Source organism: Artemia franciscana, chromosome 11 (genome assembly GCF_032884065.1).
Source record: "Artemia franciscana chromosome 11, ASM3288406v1, whole genome shotgun sequence".
In the NCBI taxonomy this organism is placed as follows: domain Eukaryota; kingdom Metazoa; phylum Arthropoda; class Branchiopoda; order Anostraca; family Artemiidae; genus Artemia; species Artemia franciscana.
This window is the reverse complement of record NC_088873.1, coordinates 3,517,012-3,537,256: the sequence shown is the minus strand read 5'-3', so window position 1 is coordinate 3,537,256 and position 20,245 is coordinate 3,517,012. Positions and strand designations below refer to the sequence as shown.

General features: G+C 33.5%; 1 protein-coding gene across 1 annotated transcript in view; it reads right to left on the bottom strand.

The window, feature by feature from the left end:
* The window catches only part of LOC136033358 (vitellogenin-like), a 69,719-nt gene extending 53,215 nt beyond the window's left edge, over positions 1-16,504 (bottom strand). Inside the window, exon 1 of the mRNA XM_065714150.1 lies at positions 16,240-16,504. Coding sequence (XP_065570222.1) covers positions 16,240-16,474 — 235 coding nt within the window. The 5' untranslated portion in view covers positions 16,475-16,504. The remainder of the gene's footprint in view (positions 1-16,239) is intronic.
* Positions 16,505-20,245: the final 3,741 nt, after the last annotated feature.

Below are 20,245 nucleotides of genomic sequence, written 5' to 3'. Positions count from 1 at the left end.
ACAAACTACGAATAACATTGGATCATTTATTCAAAAATGTATACTTTCCAGCCCAGTTATGCTTTCTAACTTTTAGGGGATGGGGAGGATAGGTTTTTTCCCCTTCTACTTCTAATTTATGGGCCCAAACTTTAAATGAGTAAAAATAAAGGCAATAACCTTTAATAGGCAAAAAAAGTTACGCAAATGTTTACACATTATTTATTACACTTATTAGAAATTATTGTTTTTTTTTTATTCTGAACTTGTACATACTAAGGGAATTATATTCTAGAATTAATTTATCGCTTATTTACACAGCTTTTTAATCGGTTGCATTACAAAAGATGGAAAGCCCAGAATAACAGTTGAAATTTGTATGATCATATAAAAATAAATGCTATCCGCCACACTTCTTTGTGATGATTATTAGCTTCTGTCATTTTCTTTTTTACCATGTCTGCTCATGCTACCATATCTGGAGTCTTAAAATATACAAAAGAAATTCTGCTTTCAACAACCTTTCTAATAGTACACTTGCACATCTGGAAGTTTTAAACAGTGAACATAATGCACAATCTAATTCCAGCAGATTGATCAAAAAATGATATTGTATATTTTTATAATTACTCATCTACAAAGCCAATCAAACAGTTCGTGGTAACGAACTGTAGTAAGGAGCGACCCGGCTCAATAGTAACCGAAACTCTAAAAAAATGGAATTTTGATACCAATAGTTACATCAAAAGAATCGCATTTAATGCTGATTTTAAGTATATAAGTTTCATCGAGATCAGTTATACCCATCAAAAGTTACGAGCATTTGCCTCAAAATTTGCCTCATTTTAGAAAATAGGGGGAAACACCCCCTAAAAGTCATGCAATCTTAACGAAAATCACAGCATCAGATTAAGCGTATCAGAGAACCGTATTGTAGAAGTTTCAAGCTCCTATCTACAAAAATGTGGAATTTTGTATTTTTTGCCAGAAGGCAGATCACGGATGCGTGTTTATTTGTTTGTTTGTTTTTTGTTTTTTTTTCCCAGGGGTGATCGTATCGACTGAGTGGTCCTAGAATTTCGCGAGAGGGCTCATTCTAATGGAAATTAAAAGTTCTAGAGCAATTTTTAAGTGACCAACAAAATTGGAGGGCACCTAGGCCCCCTCCCACGCTCATTTTTTCCCAAAAGTCACTGGATCAAAATTCTGGGATAGCCATTTTATCCACCATCGCCAAAAAACCTAATAACTATGTCTTTAGGGACGACTTACTCCCCCGCAGTTCCCGTGGGAGGGGCTACAAGTTACAAACTTTGACCTGTGTCTACATATAGTAATGGTTACTGGGAAGTGTACAGACGTTTTCAGGGGGATTTTTTTGGTTTAGGGGGAGAATTGAGGGGGAGGGTATGTGGGAGGATATTTCCATGGAGACACTTCTCATGGGGGAAGAAAATTTCAATGAAGGGGGCGCAGGATTTTCTAGCATTATTTGAAAAAACAATGCAAAAATAAATTTGAAAAGTTTTTTCTACTGAAATTAATGAGCAGCATTAAAACTTAAAACGAACAAAAATTATTACGCATATGAGGGGTTTACCTCCTCGTTATACCTCACTCTTTACGCTAAAGTATTTTTAGTAATTTTAACTATTTATTCTACGGCCTTTGTGATTCAGAGGTCATTCTTAGGGAATTGGAACAAAATCTTAGCTTTAGTGTAAAGAGCGAGGTATCGGCGAGGGTTGAACCCCCTCATATACGCAATAAAAACATACGAATATAGAAGTTCGTTACGTAAGTTAATCGTAAGTTACGTATATTTTTTACCAATGAAAACGTTAGTAAAAAATTAAAAGTTCTAGTTGCTTTTTAAGTAATCAAAAACTTTAGGGCAAATAGGCCTCCTCCCTCGCTCCTTTTTTTCAAACTCTTCCGATTAATTGCAATTAATTAATATGCAAATTTCGTTTTAATTATTTATGTGCGGAGAGCCAAGATCAAGACATGCATTAGTTCAAAAACGTCCAGAAATTAAATAAAAAAACAAGTTTTTTAAATGAAAGTAAGGAGCAACATTAAAACTTAAAACGAACAGAAATTACCCCGTATATGAAAGGGGCTTTTCCTCCTCAACGCCCCGCTCTTTACGCTAAAGTTTCTTACTGTTTTAAAAATATAGTTAAGAGAAAGAGTCAAACTTTAGCGTACAGAGCGAGGCGCTGAGGAGGAAAAACCCCTTTCATATACAGAGTAATTCCTGTTCGTTTTAAGTTTTAATATTGCTCCTAACTTTCATTTAAAAAAAAACTTGTTTTTTTTTTATTTAATAAGGGTTAAGACCAAACTAAGTAATGCAGAGGGGCACACTATAAAGTGTTAAAGGCTATAAGCACTGAACAAAAAAGAATGTTAATTAGCCTATATCGTTTATTGGCTGCAGGACAGGAATATATCAAAACAGCATGAATATTCCTACATTCAAGAAGCAGTTGGGACGCAGGTTTTAGATTTGAAATGGATATTCTCAAATCTTCCATCCCTGGCTTAGGGCTAAAGGTGGTCTTTTGGCTAAGGGTAGTCATTTGAAAACTTCAGGACATTGAAATAAATCAAAAGAAACGGATTGTATCCAAGTTGTCGAAAGGGCGTATCTGCAATACCCTAGGAGCGGCTTAGGGTATTAGGTTTAAACTTTCAAGGAATGTTTAACTAAACCAAAAGACACTCCGTGCATCCACGCTGTCAAAAGACCGTATCTGCAATATACTATGAAACAGCTAAGGGTATTAAATAAAAACTTTCAGAGATTATCCAGGGTCAGAGTTTGAACTAAATCAAACAACACTATGTACATCCAGGTTGTCAATTCAATTTTTTTCAATTCAATTCGCTTATTAACAAAAAAAAAAACAAATCACACACTATAAACTAACTACACCCTAAGAGAGCACTGCCCGTAACGGGTGACAGTATTCATTCAATCATCAAGAATAGAATTATAAGGTAAGAAGAGAAAAGAAGAAGAAGGGAAAAGAAAAGAAAACAAACGTAAATTAATAAAACAAAACATAGAGAACTATCGGTAAAAGAAATTGGGATCTAATTCGATGTTTTCCATTAAGAAGCTTTTAATCTTACTTTTGAACTGGTTTGATTGGTAGGCTATCATCATTTCTCAAAGTATTTGGCAAATAATTCCATATTTTCGGTCCGGTAAATCTAATTGAAAAACCAGATGACGTGAGACGTCTCGTTTCTGTAACTAGTTGCGATGCATGCCGAGTATCATGTTGGTGAATTTCATCATTCCTTCGAATAACTGACATAAACGACTCAGGTGCGGTATTTGTGCTTACTTTATATAAAGTTTCGGCAATCTTTTTTTCTCGAAGTCGAGCCACATTTAATATCTTAAGTCTTATCAAAAACGCCTTCACACTCTGACGAGGCTCAAGCTTGCAAATTGCACGTATAGCTTTATTCTGAAGAATTTGAACTTGCTTCCATTCTGACTTATAATTTGAAGCCCAAATGCTTATTCCATATAAAAGATATGAGTGGAATAGACTAAAATATAGGATCAGTAATATTTTATGGGGAAAAATAAATTTCAGTCTATGGAGAATACCAACAGCTCTTGACAGCTTCATACAAAGAAATTTAACGTTGATTGCCCAATCCAGCTTTTCATCAATTATTATACCTAAATATTTAATGTGGTCAACTCTTTCACTTTTTTCGTGGTCTGCCGTATTTATCTTGCTATCGTAAGCTGGGTCATTTCCATGTTTAAAAATGATATACTTCGTCTTTTTGTATTAAGGGAAAGCAACCGCTCTTCAAAGAATTCGGTTGCTGCCTGGAGGCAAACTTCAGCGTATGTAATTAGTTGCTCACGGTTTTTATGTGTTAGAAATAGTACTGTGTCGTCCGCAAAATTTATTATATATGCAAAGGGGATATCAGCCGAAAGTTCATTCACATAAATTAAAAAAAGTAATGGTCCAAGGACTGATCCCTGGGGCGCCCCACAAGTTACATCGAATGAATCTGATAAGATACCATTAGCAAGTATTTTACAACGTCTATTTGTTAAATATGACCGAATCCATTCAAGAACTGTCGACTTTATCCCATATCCTTCTAATGTTTCAAGATTGGATGTCAAAATCAACGCAATCAAAAGCTTTTGTTAAATCTAGAAAAATCGCCAGAGAATATAAACCATCCATCTTGCGCCGATTTTATATTCATTATAAGATCCGTAATTGCGAGTTCAGTGGATCTGTTTTTCCGAAATCCATATTGTTTATCAGAAAGAATTTTATTAGCTTCAAAGTATTCATATAGTCTTTTTGCAGCAAGCTTTTCATATATTTTCGAAAAAATTGGAAGTAAGCTAATTGGTCGATAGTTATCAATTACTGTTGGATCTCCTCCTTTAAAAAGTGGAATTAATTTGGATTCTTTTAGTTTGGTAGGGAAAATGTCTTCGTCAAGGCTTCTGTTTATAAGGACCGTAAGAGGCTCAATGATTGCTGTTTGTACTTTTCGTATTAGTTGCAAAGAAAGTCCATCTAGGCCCTTTGACCTTGTCCCTTTAATTTCACAAATGCATTTTTTTACTTCATCACATGTAACAGACGGAAATTTTTGCATTTCTGCCATTGTCTCTTGTTTCTTTAGTTTTGGAGGTGTTACCTGTGTCATTAGTTTTCTTTTTGATTTTGCATTCGACAGTTTATCTTTTATTTTTTGTCCCACAATTACAAAAAATGAACCAAGAAGACTTGAAATTTCTTCCGGTGATTTTATTGATTCTTTTTCACTTACTAGTTCTTTTATATGATGTATTTTTTCTGATTTATTTGGATCAATGACCGAATTAATTATTTGCCAGATTTTCCTGGGGTTCCCATTTGCATTTTTAAAACTCTTTTGAAAATATATTTCCTTTGCATTTCTTTTCAGCTGGTTTAACTTATTTCAATATTCTTTAAACTGTTGAAAATTCTCTTCAGACGGATCATTTAAATATTGTTTATAAAGAGTTTTGCGGTTGTTAACAGAAACGAGAAGTCCCCGTGTCATCCATGGTTTTCTGGGCAAATGCTTACGCTTTGGCTCCTTCAACACAGGACAGTGGTAATTATAACTGCTAGTAATTAAATCAATAAATGCCAAAAACGCTGAATCTGAATCAACGTGGGCTTGTCATGAGGGCATATACATACTACCTCTGGGATTGCAAAGGGTATTAAATTGAAACTTTTATGGTATATTCGGGGATATAGAGATGAATCTATAGACAGTATATGCATCCTGGTTGTCAAAATGGCGTATTTATAACATCTCAGAAGTGACCAAAGGTACAAAATTGAAACTTTCAGAGAATGTTGAACTGAATATAGAAACATTACGTTCACACAGGTTGTCAAAAAGGTTGATTGGAAACGTTGTAGAAATGGCTAAGGATATAAATTAACACCTAAAATAACATCAGCTGAAACTTTGAGGGAACATTAGACATGGGGTAAAGCGGATGATTTGGGGAGAGAGAGGGAATCTTACCAAGGTAAAAAAAAAATCGAAGAGAAATATGACTATGTTGATTCTTAATGCAAAATATCCTTTTTTATGCTGATCTGCTTGAAAATTGAGAACTTGAAGTCATCTCAACTAAATTTTCAGAGCCAGGAAAACCCATCTAGTGGTATTGATTTTTAACATTCTATTTTTACTTTTCAAATGACAGAATAGAACTTCTTACAATAAACAACCTCAAAAATATATTTTATATAAACAAACAAGCAGTTAACAGAAAATATAATACGATTATATAGTACGAAAATAATACGAAAATATATAGTGGTCAATCAATATTTGTCTATATTCAAGGTAGAGGCAGGATGTGGGTCAGAATGGCTTTAATTCTATGGAAGGCCAAAAATTATGCACGTTTTCAATCCATTTATTCGAATAGTATTATACTCTGTCCATCCATACAAAGCTTTACAGTAAAACGGTTAATAAGAATTGTTGTAAAATTTTAAATTATAAATGGTAGCGCCTAAGCCAAAATGCTAATTTTGAAGCGGAAAAGCTGAAAAAAAATTTCTTTCGTAAACCATTAAAACGACATTGTCAATTAAAAACAAGCAGAAATTAATTTAAAAAAACTTTTACCAAAAATGAAAATTTTCAATGAAGAGTAAAGAGCTACATTACACTAAAGACAAGCAAAAATAGAGTCAAATAATAATGAAAACTGAAAACGAGCCGTGTTTACCATAAACAGGAGCAGGGCTAAGCCCCCTAAGCCTTCTAAAAGCCCGGGTCTAATTTGTGGTTCAATCAAAATAAAATAAGTTCAGAACATTATCTTTTTATAATATAAATAAGTCCAAGGTCGTTGAGGCTTGTAGCTTTGCACAAGCTACAAGCAACAACAAAAATGTATTAAGAGTTTCCATGCATCATTAGTAGCAAAATACAAAATTATTATAATACAAGAAAAATTACAGCTTAACCAAAATATTAAACAGACAAATTGCCTCAGTTTAACCTGACTGTATACGAATAGATGTACAAAGCCCCTTTCCCTAACTTAAAAAGTACCTACTGCATTATTGGCACTTTACTTAAAACGAATTATATTACAAATATTTTCCTTTGTAGCCTACTTATTACAACATTGAAAATAAAATGAAATTTACAGTGAAATAAAATCATGAACTGATGAGCTTTCAGTAATTAATATCATTATATAGCAAATATTCAGTTTAATTTTATTAATTCTTTACAAGACTGTTCAATACACACGTAGTTTCTCGTAAAGCGCCAATGATCCAGTAGGCTTTATACTTTTACAGTTTGAGAAGTGGGACAGTAGTCAAATTCTTGTTTGTGCTGATTTTTGTTCGTTTTTAGCTTGATTTGCAGATTCAGTTTAGATTTTACTCGTTTTTATTCATTTATATGATATCTGTCGTATGTTTGTTTGCTATGATTGTTTATTTAATTTCTGTTTGTTTTGAGTTTTATTTATTCTTTAATATTAAAAGATTTTTGTTCATTTTAAGCTTGATTTGCATATTCAATTCAAATTTTTGTCGTTTTAAGCTTTGTTTTTTCATTTATATGGTACCTGTAGTATGTTTGTTTGCCATGATTGTTTATTTAATCTCTGTACGTTTCGTGCTTCATTTATTCTTTAATAGTAATTTCTGGTAGTTTTGAGTTGTAATTATTATAGATTTTTCTCTCTGCTGATCTTAAGTTTAATATGGCCTTAACTTTTTTTTTAACTTTTTTCGGAAAGTTCATTTTTTAATTAATTTTTGTTCGTTTTTGATAGCCAAAGTTTCAGGTTTTTCAAAATTCCCTATTCCAACATCAGATTTTTTTCAACATCAAAGTATCAAAACTAGTATCAAAGTAAAAATACCAACGTAACAAAGAATCAAAGTAAAGAAAGTATCAACGTAAACAAATTACCAAAGTAACAATTAGCAACTTGCATAAGTCATAGCTCTTTCTCTGGGGGCTGGGAAGGGGGCTTAACCCTGAAAGCGTAGTTATGTGGCCATTGAACTATTTTGAACAAAATGGTTATCTAAAAATTTGACTGGGTGTCTTTGTGGAAAAAGGGGAGAGACTGGTTACCGTTTGATCTCTTTTGACTCTTAAAAGTAAAGTTAATATTACAGTCCCTTCCACAAAAACCTTTTATGTTAACATTAGGCAACTTGCATAAGTTACAAACCTTGCCCTGTGGGGCTATGGGAGATTTTTCAACCCCCCTAAGCAATAGTTATTTGAATTTTGGATTATTTTGAAAAAATCTATTTCAAAATTTTAATTGGATGCATTTGGGGAAAATAGCGCGCAAGGGGGGAGGCTGGTTACCCTCTGCTCACTTTAGACTCTTTAAAAGGACAAAATAAATTTCAATTTCCAATCGAATGAGCATCCAAACCATTCAGCCTCCAAATTCAAAACCATAGTTACTCGACACCCGGAGTATTTTTAACAAAATGGCTATCTTAGAATTTAATTCGATAGCCTACAATTGGGGAAATTAGGGTGTGGGGAGAGCTAGTTACCCTCCAATCACTTCTGACTCTTAAAAAGGAGCTAGAACTTTCAATTTTTAATCAAACGAGCTTCCTCCAAAGTTTATACGACCACTTTCATAACAAGAGCTAAGAGCTCATATGGCACTTGTGATAAGACAAGAAGAGCTAAGAACCAAGAGCTCGTATGGTATGAGCTCTAACAAAATTCTAAGAACCAATAGATTGATTTAAAAGGAAAATCAGAGGCTTAATGCCGGTCGGGATTTAAAATAAGAGCTCTGAGTCACGATGTCCATCTAAATATCAAAATTCATTAAGATCCGATCACCCACTCGTAAGTTATAAATACCTCATTTTTTCTAATTTTTCCTCTCCCTTTAGCCCCCCCAGATGGTCGATTCTGGGAAAACGACTTTATCAAGTCAATTTGTGCAACTCCCTGACACGCCTACCAATTTTCATCGTCTTAGCACGTCTTGAAGTACCAAACTCGCCAAAGCACTGAACCCCTCCCCCCAACTCTCCCAAAGAGAGCGAATCCAGTATGGTTACGGCAATCACGCATCTACGACATTTGCTTATTCTATCCGCCAAGCTTCATCCTGATTCCTCCACTCTAAGCGTTTTCCAAGATTTCCGATTTCCCCCTCCAACTCCCCCCAATGTTAACAGATCTGGTCAGAATTTGAAATAAGAGCTCTGAGACATGAATTCCTTCTAAATATCAAATTTCATTAAGATCCGGTCATCCGTTCTTAAGTTAAAAATACCTCAATTTTTCTAATTCTTCCAAATTAACACCTCCCCCCCCCCAGCTCCTCCAAAGGGAACGGATCCGTTTCAATTATGTCAATCACGTATCTAGAATTTGTGCTTATTCTTCCCATCAAGTTTCATCCCGATCACTCCTCTATTAGCGTTTTCCAAGATTTCTGTTACCCTCCTCCAATACCCATGTCCCCGGATCCAATTCGAGCCGAAAATGGAGCATCTCAGACATAAGATACTTCTATATATCAAGTTTCATTAAGATCCGATCACCTATTCGTAAGATAAAAAATACCCCAATTTTCACGTGTTCTAAGAATTCCGGTTTCCCTCTCCAACTCCCCCCAATGTCACAGGATCTGGTTGGAATTTAAAATAAGAGCTTTAAAGCACAAGATCCCTCTAAATATCAAATTTCATTAAGATCTGGTCACCCGTTCGTAAGCTACAAATACCTCATTTTTCCAAATTACCCCCCCCCCAACTCCGCCAAAGAGAGCAAATCCAGTCCGGTAATGTCAGTCACGTATTCTAAACTTGTTTTTATTCTTCCCATCCAGTTTCATCCTGATCTCTCCGCTTTAAGTACTTTCTATGATTTCCAGTCCCTCCCCCCACTGCCCCCCAATGACGCTGGATTCGGTTGAGATTAAAAATAAGAGATCTGAGTTACGAGGTCCTCCTAAATGTGAAGTTTCATGAAGATACGATCACTCCTTCGTAAGTTAAAAACACGTCATTTTTTCTCACCATTTCAGAATTAACCCCCCCCCCCAATATATCGGATCCGTTCCAATTATGTCAATCAGGTATCTAAGACTTCGGCTTATTTTTCCCACCAAGTTTCATCCTGATCCCTCCACTCTAAGCGTTTTCCATGTTTTTAGGTTCCCCCCCCCCAATGTCACCAGATCCGGTCGGAATTTAAAATAACAGCTCTGAGACATGATATCCTTCCAAGCATCAAATTTCATTAAGATCTGATCAACTGTTTGTAAGTTAAAAATGCTTCATTTTTTCTGAATTAACCAGCCCCCCACTCCCCCCCCCCCAGATGGTCAAATCGGGAAAGTGACTATTAATAATTTAATCTGGTCCGATCCCTGATATGCCTCCCAAATTTCATCGTCCTAGCCTACCTGGAAGTGCCTAAAGTAGCAAAACCAGGACCAAGAGACAGACAGACAGAATTTGCGATTGCTATATGTCACTTGGTTAATACCAAGTGCCATAAAAACCTGATATGCCCCTGAGGCATAACTTACAACCCTTGCCCCGGGTTCTAAAGACTGTATCAACACTGAAGGCGTTGTCACATGGTCTTTGGACTATTTTGAACAAAATGGCTATCTCAAAAGTTAGATTGGACTCATTTGGGGAAAGGAGGGCGTGTGGGGGAATCATTTGCCTTCCGATAACTTTTGACAATTTAAAAGGGATATAGAACTGACTATTTCCAATCAAATGACCATCCTCCAAAGTTGATATGGCCGATTTTTCCATAGGAACCTTATGTGCCCCTGGGACATAACTTTCAATCCTTGGCTAGGGCTCTGGAGGCTGTAACAATCCCGAAACGTATTGTTATATGATCTTTGGATTTTTTTAACAAAATGGCCATCTCAAATTTTTAATCGGATGCATTATGGGAAAAAGAGGGCATATGGGGCATGTTGCCCTCTGATCACCTTTGGCTCTTAAAATGGGGAATGAGAGCTTTCAATTTCCAATCAAATGAACCTCCTCCAAAGTTTATATGATCATTCCCTTCCATAAAACCTTATATACCCCTGGGGAAGAATTTACAACTCTTCGTCCTGGGCTCTGTGGGGCCGTATCAACCCCAGAAGCTTTTTTATATGATCCAGGGACTATTTTTAATAAAATGGCTATCTCAAAACTTTAACTGAATCCATTTGGGGAAAAGGGCACGGGGAGTCTAGATGCCCTCTGGTCGCTTTTGAGTCTTAAAAAGGAAACTAGAACTTTCAATTTCCAATCAAATGAGCCCCCTCTGAAGTTTATACTACCACTCCTTCCATAAAAACCTTATATACCCCCTGGGCATAACTTGTAACACTTGTTCCTGGGCTCTGGAGGATTGTGTTCACCCTGGAGTTTTTGTTAGACAATCTTTGAACTATTATTAAAAAAATGGCTATCTCAAAATTTTGATGAGATTCATTTGGCTGAAAAGGGTTTGTTGGGGGCTAGTTATCCTCTGATCACTTTTGTCTTTTAAAAAGGTCACTATAACTTCTAATGTCCAGTCGAATGTCCTCCTCTGAAGTTTATACAACCATTCCTTCCATAAAAACCTTATATTCCCCGAGAACATAACTTACAACACTTGTCCCCAGGTGCTAGGGGGTTGGGTTGACCCTGAAGTTTTTGTTATCTGATCTTTGAACTATTATTAACAAAATGGCTATCTCAATATTTTTATCAAATACATTAGGGGAAAAAAGAAAATTAGGAAGGGGGGCTAGATTCCCTTCAGTTACTTTTGATGCTTGAAAAGAGCACCAGAACATCCAATTTCCAATCAAATGAGCCCCTTCTGAAGTTTATACAACCACCCCTTCCATATTCAGTGCTTGTGGAAAAAAAAACAAAGAAATAATAAAACATTGCAGGCTTATGGCCTTTATTATAGCCATTGCCTCTGATTAATAAATGCAGAATTGCTGAAACCAAGCTTTACACAAGCTATAAACAAAACAAAAATTTGTTACGAGTTTTCATGCACCATCAGTAGCAATATATAAAATTATTATAATGCAAAAAAATTACAACTTAACCAAAATATTACAAATAAACAGTCTCAGCTTTGCTTGATAAAATTCAAAAGAAAATCAAAAATTATTATTATAGAATAGAATGGTATTATAACCCTTCCTTTTCTTCATTTCTTGAGAAAAGGATCTCTTCTGAGCCTATTTTAGTTCTCACTTTTAAGCATATTTCTTTTCAAACTGTTGTGTGGACTTTCATTCCATTTTTTAAGGATTACAAATTTCATCAATTATAACAAGAGCTAATTTCATTAATCGTAAAAAATCCCCTAGCAGGCATCCTAATATAAATAAGAGAGGGTTGGAAAAGATACGTTTATTTTTACCAATTGTGATCTATTTAAGAGGAAGGATATTGAAAATTTATGAAGGAGGGCTAAGCCACAGGCTATTACAAATTTCATCAATTATAACAAGAGCTAATTTCATTAATCGTAAAAAATCCCCTAGGAGGCATCCTAATATAAATAAGAGAGGGTTGGAAAAGATACGTTTATTTTTACCAATTGTGATCTATTTAAGAGGAAGGATATTAAAAATTTATGAAGGAGGGCTAAGCCAAAGGCTATGTAGCAGTAAATGAGTATTAAATGGATTACGATGTTGTATTTAACTAAATACTGTTTACAAAAATTGAAACTTTTAAATCTTCAGTGTATGCACTCTGTTGTGGTATATATTCATTGAACTTCAGAAGGTTATCATTGTTCATCAAACTATCTTTATTTGAAGTCAAATACATTTTTTATATGGTCATATATTACCTAATTTATAAACACTTAACAGAAGAGTAAACTGCAACTATACAGCTGTTACTGCATTCAGTTAACAAGTCCAACCAGATTGAACTACAGCTAAAACAGTTTTGAAACCAATTTAGTAAATGATGCAGCTACATTTTGCAAATGGTATGAATAAGTTTCTCTATAGCTTGGAATAAGCATGCGGTAGTTGTGCCGGTTTAGTGGGCATTAGAAAATATGCACAGAGAGGTGAAATAAATCACAAATTTTCAGATACAACAACATCCCACTGAAGATACATCCAATGTGGACTGCAGCTGATATTGGTTTCACAGCCTTACTGGTAAAAGATCTGATCATTCTTTTGACAATGTTACAATTTTGTCTGAAGGTTAGCACTGAATTATTTTCAAGTATTGTTAAATTAGGATAAATAATAGCTCTTTGAGCACATGTTCTTTGCATCTTAAAGACAACAGGTGAAACAGCTGAATAAAACTTCAAGAAATAAGTTGAAATATCCATTTCTGAAGATTCTTGAAAATTGTATTCATATAAACCTTGTCCAAATACTTTCTTGATATCAAAGTAATTAGCATCCAAAAAGCAATTGATTATCCAAAACAAAATTTTCCACCCTGCAAGGTGTGCCTCCCTAGGGAGGTATAGACAAGTCTAAGAGGAGAGGTTGAAAATTTTAGTCAGGATTAAAAAATAATGATATTAAAACTACACAGTCATGCAAAATATCTCAAGATGCTGAACAGTTGATTATAAGTTATGAAAAATATACACAGAATAGGAGATACACCAATTTTGCCAGTAGATGTGGTCAAAAGAATGCTTGGCAAATCATATGAAAGACATCTGCCACAAATCGCACAAGCAAAGTCAGTTATACCAGAAAACTTTAGCTTACCTTATTTAACTTTAATAAGTACAAAAGATAATATGGGATCTAATTCTTTCTGCATCAGTAAGAACATTCATTAAACATTTATTCCATAAAAAAAATTCATGAAAATTTATTCCATGAAAAAATTAAAATAAATTTTGAGTTCTTTCATTGTTAAAATGCAGATCTTTTGGTTTTCATGTTGAAGAGAAGAAAACAACTGAGGATTATTTTTTTATGATTCTTAGAAAATGATTGTCAAGATCCTGGGATTAAATAGTGCAGTAGGTGCACTTATTAAACTTATTGGTAAATAAGGAAGCTTTAAATTTAACTATTGGTTTAACTTTAGCTTACATATAACAAAGTTGATAGATGAATTAATCATATATTCAATGATCTTTGTAATCAATTAGTTTCTCAGATGTCCACTTCAAAATTTGTTTTACAAGTGAATGAAGCAAGTGATATAGCTAAATTTGTACATTTAATTGCATTTTTGATATGTTGAAGAGAATAATATAGCTGAATATATATTATTTTGCACATCTAATCCTGTCAAAGCCACATTCCATAAAATTGTTAATATTATTAACAACTTTTTGATGAGAGTGGTATATTGTGACATAACTACATTGGGCTTTGTATAGATGCTGTATATTCAATATATATATATATATATATATATATATATATATATATATATATATATATATATATATATATATATATATATATACATTTATAATATATATATATACATTTATATATATATATAAATATATATATATATATATATATATATATATATATATATATATATACATTTATAATATATATATATATATATATATATATACATTTATATATATATATAAATATATATATATATATATATATATATATATATATATATATATATATATATATATACATATATATATAAAATTTTCAGCATGCATTGCCAATGAAATATTGAAATCTATTGCTGGATTTAAAGATTTAATATAGTATTTTGTCAAATAAAGTTTGTGATTCCAATAAAATTATTGGATAAAATATTATTCAAGAATGTGGATAGCAATGGAAAAATGTATGATAATGTGATTAATAGAAACAGGCTGTATATCTTAGAGTAAGAAAACCTTTTTTTAGTGTTCATATTAGTTTTGTAAATGCTCTAGGTCTAGCCTTCATCTGGGACCATCAGGAAGGGGTGGCACAACTTGCCAAAAACAATGGGGTATAATAGAGATCTTACAATGGTTTAACTGTTGAAGTGGTGCTATTATAGAAATTTTACAGTAATTTAACTTTTGAAGTGATGATTAGCTGTCCCCCTACTGGGTATCCTATCCTAGGATGCCCATTTCCTGAGACAGCAAAAAGCCCCAGTAAACATACAGATTATGACATAATTTAGTAAGAACAAAAGTGAATATATCACTAAGAACAAAGAGAGAAAACTCAGTGAAGAAAGAAACAAAACAAGACTACAGCCAGTAGAGAAAAGATAAAAAAAAAAAAAACAACAATGTGGATATTACCCTGCATAAAATAAGGTGTCTTCAGCACAGAAGAAACAAAGATTACAAAACTAAATTAAACTAAAAACACAAAAAAAGACAATATTAATAAACTGCATTTGTTGCAATAGATCCAAATAGGTCACAAAATTGTGAAATAATCCTGTTTTTGCTATCATTGATACAATTCTCCTTGGTCTTGTATTTAATGTCATTCCAAGGTGATTTTGTAAAATCTTAGTATCCCAATTAACAACTGGTTCATTTTTTAGAAGAATGATATAAATTGGATCAATATCTAAATTTCCTGTATCCCTATTTTTGAAATATTAGCAAACTTTTCATTTGAATCACTGGATGCTTTTTGTATGATCTTTCATAATTCAATAATTACTTCTGAGAAAATTCTCCATTTTGAGCCCTTAAAGGGCTAATAACAGGAAATAGTCACCAAAAGAATTAAAATCTCTGTTCTATCAGCTAGGAAGTGGGTTTCAGCCACCATTGGATGTGTCAAATCTTTTAAATAAGGAAATAATTAGCTTGAATATTTTAACCATACACAAAACTTACAATTTTAAATATAATGATAGACCTAATAAAGTGGGGCCTAATCTTGGCTACATATTTAAAGCTCAATGTAAAAAAAATGCTATTTAATCTTTGACATGGGATCTTAAAGTTAGAACAATATATCCTAATCACAAACATACTCAACATTGGATAGATCTAACCTAAGACAAGTGTTGTGAAACGGAATAATTGCACTTAAATAGGCTTTGCTGAAGAGCTAACTTCTGTTTAAATTCAAATGTTGAAAAAGCATATTCTTTCCAGGATTTTAGTCAGCCAACCCAAAATGATTTAGTCCTAATCATCAGCCAGCTATCTAACCTTATAGGCTACACATAATGTATAACATTAGTAACCTGCTGTTTATGTATAAGAAACACACTTTTGAAAACAAACATCTGGCCAAGATTAGGAACTAGCCAAGTACTGATGGTCTTACCCTATATAAAAAATGATGTTAGTTTTTCTTTGATGTTATATTTGAGTGGTCTCAGACTCTTTTTGTAAAATGGTTTCAGGCAATTATGTTTTCTTAAAAACATTTTACTATAAAGACTAATGAAAATTATAATTATCATTATTGAATCGGTTGCAAATGGGAGCTGTTTCTTACTAGACAGTTTGGATTTTAAACATGTTTTTAAACTTTTCGCAACTATGGACTGTTTTACCTTTTACCCTTAAGGGCTCAAAATATAATCTGCTCCAAAGCTTTTATTGGACTAGGAAAGAGAATAAGAAAAGACATCAAGTGATGAATCCACTTTCATTCCAACTAACTTTTGTTGCAAAGTGCAAATTTACCAAAGCCCCTTGTGTTGTACATTACAAATTACTATCCAAGAAGAGATTCATTTTTTAAAGAAATGTATTACTTACATTCTGACTTAGGATTGATTTGGTTTCTTGAAGGAATGTCAAGAAACCCAAATGTGTCCCTTAAATCCTGTTCAATTTTCACACCAGCATTGAGCTGGCTGCTTTCTTCTTTACTCAAATGTTTACTCAGACATTTTCCAGGAAAATCAACAGTACTTCTATCTTTTTCATTAGGTTCTATGGGAGGAATTTGGCTAGAACAATCATTTAGATCAACTAGAATGCCTTCGTCCATTTGAAATTTTAAAATTTTTACTGTCAGGCAGCGTTGCCAATGCTAATGAAGCCAATAAAAAAATGTGACTTATCGCAACATCTGAAACAGACAAGAAGTATTACATACTTCTTGTTTGACAGAAAAATGGATTTTTTGGGCCCGTTGTATTTATTCCACTGGTGCAACAAAAATACTCATACATAATGAAAAACTGAGTTGATTTTAATTACAATCTGACTTTTTTCTCATAATATTTTGAATGGCAGCATTACAGTTCAGTCCAAAAATAAGTAGCAAGGAATCTTAAATCAATCTTGATTTGTGTATGAATGAGGATACCTATGAACACGAAAAATGCGATTGCTGTTTTGTGTAAAAGATGAATTACACGTCGATGCTAATATTTTGAGAAACCGTGATTATCACGATTCTATAATTCGATTTTTATCACTCAGTTCCGATCAAAATTCCTTATTGTCACAAAATTAATATTTACAAGAGATAAAAAAGAATAATACTGCAAAGAAAGTTGCAAATTCGACCAGGAAAACCGTTCCACCAATATTCAGGAGGGTGAAGGGTACATAGTGATCGCATTTGACGGTCTAAGATAAATTCCCTTCTAAATTTAAACTTTGTGTATATAAATATTAACAATATTAAAATATATTGATTCTAAATTCATCATAGTAACTCAAACAAGAAAAAAACAAACCCTTCCTTTGAATTCGACTGGATTCTTCTAAACACAGTGTATGCCTTAATAGGGGAGGGGTTTAGGAAGGGCTTATGTAATCGCCCCAAGTATTTTTTTTCTTTTAATAGGTGAAGTCAAATTAACTTTTCAACAATGGTTATAAATCATAATTTATTTTTATTTTTCAATATTTATATGATTAATATTTTATTTTATTTATTTGGTTAGGTTACAGAAAGTATCGTTTTTAGGAAATAGGTGGTTTCTACCAATTTCTGTTTCATTTATACATTTTGATGATCCCCTATATTGACCGTGTATTCACTCTTTCCCATGCTACTTCATTTTCATGCTCCTGTATTTTTCCTGTTCCGCTTCTTTTTTTTGTGATAAATCCTGTGTTTGTTCCCTTTTTTTAAGTTTCAATAGGTTTTAACAATGTTATGAAGTCGCATAAGCTGTTAGCTGTTTTGGCATGAAAAGAGCACCTGATACTTCAATACGTTGCTTAATATTAATTCTGCATGAAGTTGCCTAAGAAACAGAATTAAATCCGCGGAAGATACATTATTCTTGTTATTCATTATTCTCTTGTGATGTTTTTTTTTTTACTCTGCTTAATGCGTTCGCTCCACTTCTTTTGATTTCAATAGGCATTGAAAGTGGTATGATGTTGCATCAACGGGTAGCTGTTTTGAGATGAAAAGTGTCCAAATACGTAAAAGATACAAAAATATGCAGTTTTTTGACGAACAATCGCATCTTAATTTGATCCAATCATTAACTTTCAATTTCTAATTGAATGAGTCTTCTCCTAAGTTTCTATGGACACACTTTCTATAAAAGACTGCATAAAGTCACACCGTTCAATACTAAGTTTCTCCAAAATATGAGGACTTTGATATCCTGTTCTGTTTCATTACTAGTGGGTTGAGCTAGATCTGTTTTTTTTTTTGGGGGGGGGAAAGTAAGAAACGAAAATTCTGTTTCCCTAGCACACAGAGGTGTACAAACTATGATTCTTTTCTTATGTTTGTCGCCTCAGAAACTCTCTTGCAAATTAATTGTAATTAATTAATGATTTTGAACCATGGAGCCAGTCCAACGGCAGGCCTAAGAAGAAAAAAATTTCCATTGTCAGTATAATTCTTGCGAAGACTGGAAATAATATTTTGCTGCCAACATCAAGAGACCAAATACTGATCTTCTTACACCCCACCCTCGTAAAAGGTAACTGTATGCATTACTTGCTTGCCTTCATGCTTCAGGCATAAAAAAGTATACTCCCCCTGAAGACTAGAACCAACCGAGTCTGATTGAAAAGGTACTCTAGAGAAATATCAGCTTTAAATAATAGCATCACATGTTTGTCTTCAGATTACTGAATAGCTTTGAACTCCAATGACTGGATTTCACGATTTAACTTTTTCCTAAGGGGAACAATATAGATGACGCAAGTATTACCCATTCCCGTTTCTAATACTTATAGACCCGACTTGGCAGTGAAACCCGATTCAATAGTGAGAGTTCCCAATGGTAGCTAGTGCCAGATTGTCTAACAGGAAACAATGGAAAATGAAGTGACAACCAAATAATTTTTGAACTGATTTTGAGCGATAATTTTTGGTTTCAGTGGGTTTGTGTTGGATCAATCAGACTTACTGTAAAATTTCAATTCTATAGAAGTTACTTTTCGTTCGCTATTACATTTCTGACAGCATATTTACACCTTATACATTGGTGCAAATTCATGAAAATCTTAGGGAGACCTTAGTAACTCTGGAGCTATTGGTGGCACAAAAGGTGTCAACAATGCCTTTATTCGTCCGAAAAGGTTGACTTCTTCCTATTTAGGTACTAAGAAAGGAACAAGGGAGAGCACGTCTTTAAAGATATAGGAGGGGAAGGAGTATGTCGTTTCTTTTAATGAAGATCCCAAAAAGAAATATTTGTTAATGAAAATATCAGAAAAATCAATTTTTCAAAATCTTGGGTGGGATAGGGGTGGAAAATTCTTGGGGGGATGCCCCATCTTCTTTTTTACGGAGGTAAAGAGAAAAGTTGAAATTTAAAATTAGCAAAAAACTGCTTCGCAGATTATACAAGATGAATCTACAAAATTAGCCCAAAAAAACTGAATCATGATGTTTTTCAATAATAATAAAATTGTGAATACGGATGCTTTATTAAAAACACAAAGCAAATCCACTAAAAACTAGAATTTTCTAAAAAGAAAAAAAAAATCCATAAATGGCCTACAAAAACATGCACGAGACTAATTTACAAGGCAGTCAATAGTCTTTCGTCTGTCGCGATATCGATAAATTTTTGTATACAATCCCAGTTCTCTTAAAAAAAAGCTCAGCAAGCTCCGTTTTCAATATAGTACTAGTAATTAGAATTCTACCAATTATGGAGAACACCACAGGCCAATTTATTTGAGCTGATTTTGTGGATTTATCTTTATATAGCTAATAGTGTAGATGTGTATTTTAACAATCTGGATGCACATAGCGTATTTTGAATTATTTCAATAGCCCCTGGAAGTTTCAACTTAATAGCCAAGAAATATTGCACATCCGCCGTTTTGACAACCTAAGTGCATATACTATCTTTAATTTTGTGCCTCATAATCTCGACTTTCTCTGAAAGTTTCAACTGTTATTGAGTTTTGATTTTCTTGGCCTAGAGACCGATCTTTAAGAGTTTTGAACACGGCGACCAACTTTTCCATAACAAAATCTATTAGAAAGTTTTGTCATCCTAAGGGCATATTTATTGGACCTACCAAGTTTTTTGAATAAAATTGCAATTTAAAATTTTTTTAATCGGAAGTCTTTGGAAAAAAAAGTCTTTGGAAGATCGGAAGCTTTTGGGGTTAATGTAAACTGATAGCAAAAAGTGCGAGGGAGGAGGCTGTCTGCCCTCCAATCACTTCCGAATTTCCAAAAAGGGCACTAGAAGTTTCAGTTTCCCGTCAAATGAGAACCCTTCAAAATTTCTGCGAACACTCCTTCCATACGAATCTGCCTGGTAAGAAACAAAAAACAAAAACCAGCAGAATACATTTGGAGGCAATATCGCTCTTTATT